Source organism: Dunckerocampus dactyliophorus, chromosome 18 (genome assembly GCF_027744805.1).
Source record: "Dunckerocampus dactyliophorus isolate RoL2022-P2 chromosome 18, RoL_Ddac_1.1, whole genome shotgun sequence".
NCBI lineage: Eukaryota > Metazoa > Chordata > Actinopteri > Syngnathiformes > Syngnathidae > Dunckerocampus > Dunckerocampus dactyliophorus.
In genome coordinates this window covers 3,599,778-3,613,653 of record NC_072836.1, presented here as the reverse complement: position 1 = coordinate 3,613,653, position 13,876 = coordinate 3,599,778, and the positions used below count along the sequence as shown (strand labels likewise).

At 43.8% G+C, this 13,876-nt stretch overlaps 1 protein-coding gene across 2 annotated transcripts; it reads left to right on the top strand.

The window, feature by feature from the left end:
- Window positions 1-663: 663 nt before the first annotated feature.
- limd2 (LIM domain containing 2) lies at window positions 664-13,579 on the top strand. 2 transcript variants are annotated; one of them, XM_054760534.1, is made up of 4 exons: window positions 664-831; window positions 8,049-8,090; window positions 8,646-8,782; window positions 10,047-13,578. In XM_054760534.1, the coding sequence occupies exons 1-4, from the start codon at window positions 829-831 to the stop codon at window positions 10,204-10,206; spliced, it is 342 nt and encodes a 113-aa protein (XP_054616509.1). In that variant the 5' UTR covers window positions 664-828; the 3' UTR covers window positions 10,207-13,578. The 2 variants fall into 2 exon arrangements, with proteins under 2 accessions (XP_054616509.1, XP_054616510.1); XM_054760535.1 differs by lacking the exon at window positions 8,049-8,090 and having other exon boundaries at window positions 10,047-13,579.
- The last annotated feature ends 297 nt before the right edge of the window (window positions 13,580-13,876 follow it).

Here is a 13,876-nt window from a genome sequence, read left to right as displayed (position 1 = left end):
TACCTTTTCTTCTGTGTTATCTCCTTGCACAACACATCTACTGTACACTTCTGCTTTTATGGAGTTGCTGATTGCCGAATTATTAGAGAATTAAACAATTTTATGGTTAAACAAAGCTGTTTGCATATGGAATAGTAATTATTTTACAGTAGGATTTCGGTTGGTTCAGCAACAATTTTTACCTCATATGTAACCCATAAATGCCACTGTTCTGCAACTTAATGGAACATCTTGCAGTCCTGAAATCACAGGAACGAATGTTTATATTTGGAAATGATGCTAACAAGTTCCAAAAAGTCAAAAGAGGCTTGTCAGTGAAGGATGAAGTCGCTTACATGACCATTGACCGCCGTGACCAGGCTTCTTCAAATCACACCAGAAACAGTCAAATTTGGAGGCAATATAATTACGAGTCTCGAGTTCGCATTAACACGGTATAAATTCATTTGAAACTGTGCCATTTATTGATTAGATAGTGTGGAAAGGTACGGTAAATGTTACTGTAAAATGACTCTATACTGCGGTCATACAAGAATGTCAACTCCCCAATGTCAAACAAAAAGTGGGTTGTACGATTTGCCACTAAACGCCTCAGGAGGAGAATCCAGCCAATGGCGTGCGACGTCCTGCTGCTGCTGCTGCTGCTGCTGCTGGTGGGGGGGGACAAAAACTGGCTATTGAAAGCGGAGACAAGCAGCGAGGCGGCGGGCAGAAGACACACCGGCATCCCCTGGAACAAAGCATCCCGCGAAGGACACTCACAGCGCGAACCTCCGGCCGAATCGACACCCTGTTTACCAGCGAGTGTTTGCCCGAGCAGAAGCGGACATGGTGAGTGCTCTTCCCGCGTCTGTTCGTCTTCCTCCCTCCCGCGACGCCGCCTTTATGCTCGGCGAGGTAAGGCGTTGATGTCCGGGGTGTTGGGCAGCCACTCTGGAGATGCTCAATGCTAACTTAATAACTAAATAAATATAAATTACCAACACAACCATCCGTACCATTTAAAAAAAACATCCAACGCCGCCTCTTGCTTAAAGTCTTTTGAATGAAGTTAGCTAGCTCGCCAGCTGGCTAATTAAAAAGCAACCACAAAAGGTGATTTAAATCATGCATAATTATTATTATTAAATGCTGCGTTCATATCGTGCATTGTTACGCTGTTAAAACGAGTCTCCCTCTTTCTATCACACCGTTCCTTTTTCAGTGTGTTTACAAATGGCTTTGTCTTGCTGTATTAGTGAATGTTTGGGTTTGTTTTTGTTGCATCGGTTCCATTCATGGCGAATGTGACCTGCTTACATTACACAACAAACACACAACCATACTACACTTGCACTGCCCAACAAGGTCAACAGGAGAGCCTCATCAAGCTCAGGTTTGACTGACACTGCCACAAATGTATTCATTTAACAATATGGTTGTTATTGTGCTTGTACTTTGTAGTAAACAAACACTCTTCAATTGAGCAGTACTGGCTTTGCAAAGATAATTTTTTATCTGTTGGATCTAATTTGGGGTTCACACTTGTCATTTTTGGCCCGGTTAAAACTGAATAGAGTCTGCTGGCTTGACAAGCAGTACAGGACCGAGACCGCCTGAGAAATGGGTCTCGGCCCGCCTGCAAGTGGACTCTAGTCGTGAGTGAAGCGACGAACACACCGACAGACCAAAACGCCACATATTATGTTACCAAATGCGAGCGTAGCCGGACGATGCAGAGCAACACCCAACAGAATGCTGAGTGGAAAAATTACAGTTGTCGTTAGAAAGAGTTAAAGGTAAGCCCAGAAGCGTAAATAGTAGTAGTTAAACATACCTGGCTCTATTTGCGTTGATGGTTACAGTTTGACGAGGTCGTCAGAAACAACTATCTCCCTGGTGTCTTTGTAACATTTATGTCCTTTTCATTACATCTCATCTGGTAAAATCTGCTAAGGAAAGTCCTCAGTGTTTCTCACAGGACTGCAATGTATTTGTGGCGTTAGGCTGATGGGGGAGTAGATGATAATTTGCATAATTGGGCATGGCGCATGTGCATTTAATTTTTATGGATGCGGTGTGAGCTAACAAATGTGTTTAGAAATGCAAATGAACTTTCTTTTGTCTCCTTTTTGTGTGTGTGTTTTATGTCACAAGCAGGACAGAGCTGCATGTGAGTGCCTTTTTAGATGTACCCGCTGCTTGTTGAGAAGAGCGATGGGTGCTTTCATGTTGGAGCAGGGGTGTCCAAACACCAAGGAACCACATACTCAAAGGATACGAGGGGTTTCTATAGTGTGTGTGTGTGTGTATGTGTGTGTGTGTGTGTGTGTGTGTGTGTGTATATATATATATATATATAGTATGTGTATGTGGGGTTTTTTGGGGGCAAACTATGTTAATATTAACTTCTTAGCTTTTTTTTTTTTTTTTTTTTTTTTTTACATTGTACCTTTTTTGCTGTTTTTTGGTTCAATGTTGTTTCTGCAATGTGCCACGGGTCAATAAAAAAATTTGCCGCAGGCCGCACTGTGGACACCCCTGTGTTAGTGTCCAATAAGACCAGAAAAGGTTGCTAGATTTGTTGTTTAAAAAAAAAAAAAGACTCGAGGGGTTTGCATACTTTAAATACAGCGACAAAGTGGCTAAGTTGGTAACACTGATCCCTCCTGCTTCATTTTCTTCTTCTCTGGTAGACCAAGTGTGTGTGTGTGTGTGTGTGTGTGTGTGTGTGTGTGTGTTTGTGTGAGGTGTGTTAAGAAACAGAGTTACGATGCCATCTACTGTACAGAGTTGGAACAACAAGTGGCATTCCCAGACAGTCCCATTATAATGTGTTTATGTGTGTGGGTCAACAGGCAGCACTAAATCCATTTGTGGTGGTCCAGAGCTTCCTAAAGCATCCATGGTAAAGCAAATCTCGTTGTCTAATTGGCACTAAGTGCAATGTTTATGTCTTGTTGCCACATTGATGTCAGCTAAAGGCAGCTCAAAACACATTTGACAAAATCCCTGCCCACGTTTGTGTCATCAAGCTGCTTACAAGCTGATCTGTGGTCTGGGGAAACATCTTTGTATCTGTGCAGGGTACCAACCGCTGCAGCTGTCTGTCATTATGTCCCGCGCATATGGCGGCGAGGCTTAGGTCAGTCCATCACTCTGTGGTGGTTTTTCATTTCCTGTGTCACACATTTTGACATCGGTTTTGTTGTGTCACCAGTCAGAGTTTGGCCATATGCTCTTACAAACAATTAGACGCAGCAAAGACACAGGATCCAGATTTGTCCAGCGTGTCAGGGGTGCCATATGTTCCATAGCGGGGTCGGTTGGCCTGCTGTTTGAGGTCCTGAGCGCTATTTAACCACGTTGCCGGCATGTGCTGGCTGCATTGCTGCAGGCACAAACAAGGGGAAGGGTGTTACACTAATGAATCCACATACCTGTCTCCCGCATTTACACTCTCCTCCTGTGGGCTATACAACACACAAGACACTGTAAACAAGTCAATGCACGTTGTGACTCGGGCAATTAAGACTCAACACATTCTTTAGATTTGATCCAGGCCTGGAATTTTTTAAATTTCCCACCTGGCTTGCAGCAATCATTTAGAATTAAATGCATTTTGTTGGGTCTCCATCCAGACCAGAGTTTGGAATTGCTAGTTTTTATTTGCTGAGGTCTTGTATGACGGCGTATTTTTGCTGAACATGCAACTTCAGGGGCATCTTAACTTGCTTCGTGCCATATCGGAAGACAATTCCAGTCCTGTAGGAGCATTAGCTTGTGAACTGTTCCCCCTCTCAGATCAGTCTCAATGAGACGCTTTCCTCATCACCAAGTCAGTGCAAGTTCTCAGTTTCAACACAATCTGGCTGTGTTTCATTCCGCTGCGAGTCTGTGCTAGAAGCATGATGTTAATTGCTTCTTAATCAAGAGCAAAGTAGGTTTGCATTCCTTTGTTTCCCTGTTAAAAATAGCATCCTACGTCACACATAGCCAGGCGCGCTGGCTAAAGTTCTATCTGAACTTTGGCAGACTCCCCAGACGGGAAGTTGACGAGTGAACGCTGCAAAATGCTGCATCACTTTCTGGTTTCATGCATGGAGGTTGCAGGGGAAAAGGAAGAGAAGAAGCCCGAGATGTGATTACGCTGCAGACTGATCGACTTCCAGTTAATGCAGGCACTCAAAACCTGATGTTCAGCTCTTAGCTTCATACCAGTGCTGATGTTTGTACAATGCGCCTCATAGCTGACTTGGTCTGTACATGCTGATGGAATGCTGCTGTCAAACAGAGTCTACATGTCTGCTCTTACAGTAGTTGCATCATTTGCATGGCCTGCACGCATGATCCACTCACCAACCACACCATTAGGCACACCAGCAAAGCATCATGACATCCATTACAAACAGTGAAACCTACAATGTCACCCACTAGTGCGAGGATCTCAGCCAAGACCAAACTACCGGTCTTGATGTTCAACTGTGGTCCTGTAGGGGGCGGTGCAAAGTGTGTAGCGCCATCTGCTGGATCTGGTGGGTCACTGCCCCACTTGGCCCCCGCATGACGTTTGACGTGGCAGTATTTGATACCAACGCTTGACGAAAAAACATTCAGTGTAGCAGAAAGACATAAACATGTGAAAATTGTGAGCTTTCTAACTGCGGTGCATGTATGGTGTGCATTTTATGTATATTCATAAATTGTTACCGACTTAAAGAGAATGAGCGAGAGTAAAAATAATACAAAACATTTATTTTTTGACCAAAATGTGCAAAATTGCAAATGCACCGAATATTGTTTTTATTTTTTATTTTCAAAACTGACATTAAATTCAAATTAAATATTTTGACTGTATTGTTTTTTTTTGTTTTTGTGTTTTTTGTTTTTTTTCTGCGTCGGGGAACTCCAACCCCAATCACTGCCTCTTTAAGGGACCGTTTGAGCTACTACATACACAGTACCATACCAGCTGTAGGATGCATGGTGGAATACATTGCGGTTGGCTACCACCATTTCTTGCTAGTTTAATGTGCTTTCATTGTGTTTGTAGTTGAAAAGGTGTCATAATGTGGAGAGACTTTGCTTGATGCATACTAGGAAGACAAGGAGGAAGCAGTTGGGGGTTGTGTCAAAAGCGAGCACCTGCCTGTGTGAGTTGTAGTTGACGCTAAAGTGGAAGTGAGTGCCTAGTGTGGCGCTGCAAGAAGACTTCATCTCCTATGAAAGTGCTCTTTGTCTTGCTTAGACATACTACCAGGCCCGAGACAAAAACCTGCTTTATTTGTATTCACTTCCCTCTCGCTCTCTCTCTCTCTTTCCGAGGCCGTCCTCGTCTTTTCCGTTGAGCGCCAGCGGCTTATTTGTGGCTCTTGGATGCAAACGTTTCTGTCGTCGTTAAAGGGGTCCTAATTTATTGGATGAGTGAGGACTGTGGCGGCCGATGTGCTCCCTCAGGGGTACTCGAGAGAACGAGGAAGAAGTCTCATAACGACTTCCTGTTGCATTTGAGAAGCCATGCAGACATGTCATGCACATATAAGGCAACAGAAGGAGGCATGTGAAGTCTCCAGCAGGTTCCTACTTGAATGCACGCCTGCCCTCCAATGTGGCAACTTGACTTGTTGCAACATATCTGAGCGGAGTTGTGTCAAGGTATCTTTGTACAGTATGTTTAAACATCCGCATCCAGCCTTTCTGGTAACAACATGTGACAAAAGCTCCTATGGCAGCACAGCAACTGAGTGGAGACGACAGGAAGCTCTGCTTCCTCAGATGATGATAACAAGCTCATCTCTTTGTCATCTTCTTCTCAAATAACAAGTCTAACTGCTAAGTGGTGCATTAGTAAATGTGCAACATGAATTAAGGATGGGCAGGTTAAATGGATGCATGGATTTCCTGATGTTAAGATTGTTGTACTCAGTCTTATGGGGTGGCGTCTTTTTTTCTACTTACTGAGAAATCAAAGGATGCAGAGGGCGGCTTTGATATTTTTTGGAGTCACAGTGTACATCTGTGTTATGTGTCTCACAGCAACTATGGTGCATTCTAGGACCCCCTGACAAAATGCGAAATTTCAACGCTTGACAGAAAAACATTAGTGAAGCATGAAGACATAAACGTAAACAAAAATTGTAGGCTTTAACAGTGGTACATGCATGCTTTACATTTGACCAATTTTAAGCCCTAAAGTCTAAAATGATCATGAAAGATGATTGATTGATTGAACAGATGGAATTGGAGTCACGGTCTCGCCTTTGGCCTAGTCGTCTGGCTAGCCCTGTATGGCAGTTTGTCTTCTATTTGGCGGCTTCATTAAGCTGTGGCAGCGTTGGAGAACGTTGTACAAGTTTCAGTTTTGCGTCTCACAGAGCACAACTATGGTGCGTTCAAAGACTGCCAATCAAAGTATTCTCATGTCACACAAAAAGATGCAAACATGTTAAAAATTGTGGGCTTTTTTTAACAGTGGTACAAGTATGCTGTACATTATACATGTTTTATCGCATATTGGATAAATTATTTCCAACGTAGGGTGAATGAGGAGTATTTTGCTGCGGGAAAAAAGGAATGTTTATTGAGAAATGTAAAAACAAAAAATTATTTTATCAAAAATACGCAAATTTGGAGGGCCATGAATGCTGAATTGTGAATGAGCCAGGATGTGCTTGGTTACGCTTGTTATAATGTAGCAGTAGTGGTGAGCTCTTTACAATGTGCCTTTTTGGGCTTTATTTTTGTACTTATTCTAGAGTTTTATTCTATTTCTACAATGTGCCACGAGCCACAAACACTTAGCCAAATGTTTGTATCAACAAAGTTTAGATGGCTAGATATCATTAAGTGAGGGGAAATTGCAAACGTTTTACCGATGTCGTCTCTCTCTGGGTGCATCGTCCGCTTTGACAAATCAACGCTGCACCTCAAATAGACACCTCCCTTATTTTGAAAAAACAAAACAGTTATGTCTTATTATAATACGTATTGTGATTATTTCAACCAGTTGCCAATTGTAATACAGTGTTCAGTGCGTTGTATGAGTCCTATTAGATGCCTGGTGCCAAGTTCAGTGGAGTAAACACCACTATATGAGAAAATATGCTTCATTTCAATTAAAATAATTACCAATATATAATGGATTTCACTGACAGCAACCAGTAGCGGAAGCCACCTACTCAGGCTGTGCTCAGTTGATGCCTAAGTAATGATGACGTTGATGTCTATATAGCTATCTACATACTGTGTAGCTACAAGACCAAGTAGTGGAGAATGATTGGAGTCAGGTTCCCCAAGCTGGCTAAGTTAGCATGTCACTAGACTGCGCCCACATGCTCGCATGCTTGTATTTCCCAGCAACAATCCGTCGGCTGAACTTGTTGCACTTTTGTATTTGAATGAGGTGGTGTCTAGCTCGGCTCCTCAGGTGTCGTCGTTGCTGTCTTGTTGGCTCCCTCTCATCCTGCGTGTCTGATCGCCGTGCACGCCATGCAGCCCTTCCTCCTCCTCCGGGCCGAACTGTTTTACGTAATTATATTTCGGCTTTGGCTTCACTGAGGAAGTTGCCGTGAACATGCCGCGATTAGAATCATTCGTGAATGAGCGACACCTGTTAGCGCTGCTGAAGGATGCCTCTGCTTGGTCTTTGCTGCTGCTTAACCTCGCCTGACTGGAGGTCACATGATGCAGGCTTTCCTGTTACTTAAAATGGACACTTCATTAGGCACGTCTGCACAGTGGAATGTACAGAATCCTTGTGTTTAAATGAGTGTTGTTTACACTTGATGGAATACATCGGAGGTAGGACCTCCGTATTTCCTGTCATGCGTCTGCTGTTATGCCGAGGCCTCATGCTGAGCTTCCCGCTGTTCAGCTCGCACGAGCAACCAGAAGGTACTAGATCCTCTCCCATGGGTGCAAAGAGGCAGATGGAGGGAGGTGGGGTGTGGGGTTAGGAGGCGGTAATATTCGGGTTAAGGTAACAGGAGGACCGTGAGAGCACATCTCTTCTTTCTGGTAGCGGTGTTGCATCAGGTTGAATTGACAAGTGTTTTTAAATGTTTCCTCAGGACACCAGAAGCACTGAGGAGAAGCCAGTCCAGCGGTCCAAGGTAATTATAAAGTTGTCTTTCCGGTAATGATTAGCGTGATGCTCGACAGACGATATGGTGTTTGCCCCATATATGCTTGCATCTTTCAGCTGAATCATGGCCGTGTTCCGTCTATTCAGTAACTGAAAGGAAGAAACGCTGTGTGGGCAAATTGAGCTTGCGTAATAAAACTAATCGACTCAGACATCATGAGGCCTCCAGTTAGTTACTTCTTGTCCCACTTTGATGCTGCTCAGCTTTAGCGGGAAGACGGATAAGCCACGTTTCTCACCAGGCGGGCCAGCCTGATTGGGATCGCCACAGTAAAGTGCATTAGCTGCGTGAGTAGCGTGACATCATAGCGTGAGAAGCGCCCCCGGGTGCGCACTTTGGACACCGCTGCACTCGGGTGACCTCTGGACTGCAGATTGGCTTCTTAAAGGCAAAAAAAGTAGTACAGTATACATAAAATATTTGGTACTTGTCACAACTTCTGGAAATGGGGGGAAGTAATGCCAAACTATACTGCTGGGAAATGTGTTGTTAAGTTACTAAAGGGCCGTCTTTTGTGCTCAGTCTTTCAGTTTTAAGACCCAGAAGGAGGTTTGTTCATCATGTGACAAGACGGTCTACCCGATGGAGAGACTGGTCGCCAACAACCTGGTCTTCCATTCCACGTGCTTCTGCTGCAAGCACTGCAACACCAAGCTCAGGTGACCACGCATGTGTTTATTCATTAATACGTTACTGTTTTTTCCACAGAGCCGCAATCTAGTTGTGGTGGGGGCTGGGCAACATGGCGTCATTGTATCATTTGCATAATTGTCCACGATGCAAACAAATCCGTCCATCCATCTTATTCCGCTTATCCGAGGTTGGGTCGCACGGGAAGCAGCCTAAGCAGGGAAGCCCAGACTTTTCTCTACCCAGGTACTTCATTCAGCTCCTCCCGGCGGATCCCGAGGCGTTCCCAGGCCAGTTGAGAGACATAGTCTCTCCAACGTGTCCTGGGTCTTCCTCAAGGTCTCCTACCGGATGGACGTGCCCTGAACACCCGTGGGACATGTCCGGGAGGCATCCTGACCAGATGCCCAAGCCACCTCATCTGGCTCCCCTCAATGCGGAGGAGCAGCGGTTCTACTCCGAGCTGGGAGAGCCCAGCCACCATACAGAGAAAACTCATTTTGGCTGATTATATCACAGTTTCACATTATTATAATTACAGCCCTAAAATGTCTTACTTTGAAATAGCTTTATTGAAAACACAAAAAAAGATAAGTCATAACAGTCACTTTTAAACCATATAAGATAACACTTCTTTCTAAATGAATAACAAATAAATGAAATGCAGTTCTCAATGCAGTCTACAGCGGCTAATCCTGAAACTCAAGTCACAACACTTTTTTTCTTAGTAAAATCAAGTGGATCAAGAAGGTCACAACATTATTATTATTATTTTAACTCATAATGTTATGTTATTTCATGGTGGTGAATGTGCAGGTCACACACAAACTGCCGTTTCCGGGTCATGTGATTGTTGTTATCAACTTAGGTGTTAAGTGGTTGTTTCTGGTTGTTCAGTGGCGAGTAAACGCTTTATACCACTCCTGTCTCGTTCTAAGTCACATCTCCACACTTGATGACCCTCGACTCGACATGAGTAATATGTCCACTGACAACAGCAACAACACCGTGGCCATACCGGTGCTGGCCAATGCTAACGAGGCAGCTAACGCCGGCACTTCCGGAGCCTGACTTTTGGCTAAGTATCGACAAAGGTCTGCTGGGAATAGGCCCATGCCTACTCTTTGCAGACCTGGTGTGTTAAGAAGCAGAGTTATGATGGAATGACAAGCTACATTCACACAGTGTCCCATTACAATGTGTTTATGAGCAAGGGCTTGCGGCGGCCATAAGGGAAACGCTGCTGTGAGCGTCTCTGTGTAATGTGACAATGTGATCCTCCTCCTCCTCCAGCCTGGGCAACTTTGCCGCCCTCCAAGGCGAGTTCTACTGCAAGCCTCATTTCCAGCAGCTGTTCAAGAGCAAAGGCAACTACGACGAGGGATTTGGACGCAAGCAGCACAAAGAGCGTTGGGCCTCCAAGGAGACAGAGAACATAACCAAGACGGCGTGAAAAATGGCGTCCGCTTCGTCCGGAGCACGGTGACATCACCCGCCCGCACGCTACTTATTTTTTCTTTCCCCCCCCCCACCCCCTCTTTGCTTTTTTACACGCCATCAGATTCTCCACAGCATCTTGGAAATAACTGGCCATACATACGCCACAATTCATACCAACCTGTCTTCTTCTCTTTTGTTCCTGTTGATCGTGACCAAAAGCCTTCTCTGCCATCGCGAGAGGGAATGTTACCATGCTGTAATTCTTTTATTATTGTTTTTCATTATTATTCGGAATGATTTGCACCCATTTTGTATACTGTATGCGCATTCAAACGTCAGGGGCGACAAAACACACTTACACACGCGCGCACACTCACACTCAGGTCAACGTTCAGAGGCTCTTTATTGGCAGTGTCACCCAAGGATTTTATAAACGTGTTCGTTTAAACACCACCGTAACCATCCCAAGAGTGCGTTCACTCCACGCACCTGGGGGAGGTCCAACAGGGTACTGTCATATTACTAAGCAACAGCTCACCTCGCGTGTTTGTGTCATTCCGACATTGGGTCATTCTTCTTTTCTTTTTTGAGTTAATTTATTTTTTGTGGGTCTTTTTAGGTTGCGTTCGCACTTGTCTTGATTTGGTTTGGTGAAAAAGAACTCTGGTCAAGTGTGAACGTGCTCATTCAAAACCAAGTGGACCGAGGCCGGTTGAGAGATGGGTCTGGGCCATCTTGCAAGTGAGCTCTGGGGCGGTTCGGTTCACTTGAGCTCAAATGTGACCAGCAGAAATGACATATGTCGGAGACGATGCATTTGAAGCTCTCTCTCTCTCTCTGTCTCTCTCTCTCTCTCTCTCTCTCTCTGGCTCTCGCTCTCTCTCTCCACCCTTGTCCCTGACAATGCCGCGCTTTAAAAGTCTGTTTTACAAGCTTTTCATGAAATCTAAGCTCGCAAATGTAACGGAATATAAAAATAACAGCTTCAACCCAGCGGATGGCATTTTGGTTTGGAATATTAGAGTCTTGAGTCTGGTCTCGTAATGCAAAAGCTGTCCAATGAAGACCTGACTTGATGCAATTGTTCTTTCCTGTGCAGTCTTTGGTCACATGACAAAATAAGCCAACCACACCAAAGTGTGCACCAATTATCTTTTTTTTTTTTTTTTTTAATTGTTGCTACCAAACCCCAAGTGTGAACGCAACCTTGGTCTTAACCTTGTGGGTCCTAATGGCCTTATTTGAAGCGCTCCATCAGCCTTTTGGTGTCGTGATTGATCTTTCATTTCCTTCCCGGAGCGAGCACCTGACTTTTTTTGGACCAAGTTGATCCCTTCCCTCCTTTCTGAGCCGTTCCTGCGAGCCTCAGATTGTTTTGTGTTTTTGTAAAGTATCTGTAAATAGAGCTGTACTTTGTGATTCATGAACACCCCTCCCACTTTGGCCACTGCGCCATCCACCTCCCTGCCACAAGTCACCGCTCATTCTCGCAGGACGCAACATTCGCCACTTTTAACCCTCGTGTATGCTTGTGTTGTCCTTCAGACAAGGCTGATGATGATGTTTGGAGGAAAACACTACGGTTGTGCCATTTTATCTTTTTGAATGATTGCCTTCCTGTTATCTTATGAGCTAAAACATTTTAGCAAATGGACCTATTTCTCAGACCTGCCAACATGTACGCAATTGTCATACTCTGCATGCATTTCAGTTTTAAGTTAAAAAAAATGGAAAAGGCTGCGATTGGTCGACTTGTAGAACATTATTTCCTGTGTGTATACCAGTCGTTGACAGGGCACACAGCCCACCTCCGCGAGCGCTTTCTTCTCCAATTTCGGATCAACATTTTCAATAAAAAATGCTGTTACGCATCCTCTTCTCTCTTTAATTACCATTGTTCCATCGACAGAGGAAGCCGAGAGGGCCAAGACACTGCAGGTTTTCTTTCCAGCCGGTCACTGAAGCAGGCGATTTTAATCATCAACACCACAAGTTTGACAGCGCTGAGCTAAATAGTCAACGAGGCGTGGTTGCTCGCAGAGTAAACGTGACCCCCTCAATCCCTGACAAAGAGGTGTGTCCGGAGTGTGGGCCAGGCGCCCTTTGCGACTTGTAGCTCGTAGAAATGAAATTAAACCAAAGCAATAGCAAAAATGGGGAAAATTTAGCAAAAGGCATAATGCAACAAGAAAAAGCTGCAGTGTTGATATTAACTAATAACCCAAATCGTTGTCTTTTAAATATATATACTTTTTACAAAACGAAAAACGTTGGCAGGTCTGATTTCTTTTATTCTACCTACAAGTGGAGGCCGATGGAGGTCACCTCCCCCCCTTAAAAAAAATGGAGTCGTGCATGCTGCATGTGATAGTGCTGAGCGCCCCCTGCTGGGGGACATCTTGTCTCGCCTGAGTAAGAATCCAACGTGAGTTGTTTCCATTTTTAAACGCCTTTTTATTCAGTTTTTGAACAAGTTGCCTCACAGGTCTGCAGTGTGAGACTGCAGCACCGTACTGAACCCGGTCCAATTAGACAGGCAGGATTTCCACGTCTTATGTTTCATAAGCCATTTTAGGGAATGCTGCTGAGGCTTGCCTGACACTTGAATGATTCAGTTGTTTTTGGGTTTTTTTATTTCGTGAGGGAAAGGCTTTACTGTGAATTAAACACGCTGTGAGGAGAGAGAAATGATAAAACGGATGGATATTAGCTTTTTTTTTTTTTTTTAAGAGAAGCCTTAGAAATTGTAATGCTGACACAAAGGAGACTTAAATGTTCTGATCATGCCTTTTCCAAAAGCAGACTCACTCCACATTCCTAAACATGACATGACTTCATGCAACCAGCAGCCATTTTTCTGCCCACTTTCATTCCACAGAATAATGTATACTACTTCTATCTCTGTTACATGTGTGTGTGTGTGACAATGTCTTTTTAATCCTTGAATACTTTCAAATGAAAGTTATTGTATGTAGAAATGCTGTCTTTTGTCACTCGCCAAGGTACAACTGCAACCGCTGGTCAGGTGAATGATTGCGTTTTTTTTGTTCTCGTGCAACATTTTTGATGTGGACTTTAGTGTTCAATGCTGTTGTCATGGAGATCTTTTTAAATGTATGCCTCTGGGGAAATGTGATTCCACGTTACACACTTGACATATGGATTGAGGTGGCCTTACAGCAAAAGAACGCTCAGACTGTGTTTGCAGTCTTTTTCTTCCTCCTCCTCCTTTCTCCCTTTTTTTGACTTTTTATTGCAATTTAAAGCGCCCCTCATTCTACTACTCTATGTTTTGAGCATTTGTCATGTTTTTTTGTCTTGGGTTTTTTTTACATGCTTTTGGAGAAAAATAAAAATGCTGGTGTTGATTGATTTTATTCATCCGAGCCTTATTTTCCTTTTAATTGTTTTTTTACGGACACACTGTCTTTACATCCCAAAATCATGCATGTTCGAGGAAAATATTCAAATTTATTGAGCTGCAGTTCAAGGTACTTCCTCTTATCAGTTATGAACATGAGTTGTTTCAATTAGTCCTACACATAATACCATTAACAAAATAACTTGTCAACCACTTACAATGTCCATTGCATCATTTGACATGAAAATAACCTTAGAATACCTCTGAACTGTGCTGTCTAGCCAACTGTCAGACTTCCGAGTGTCCCTGAACGTAACTCAAG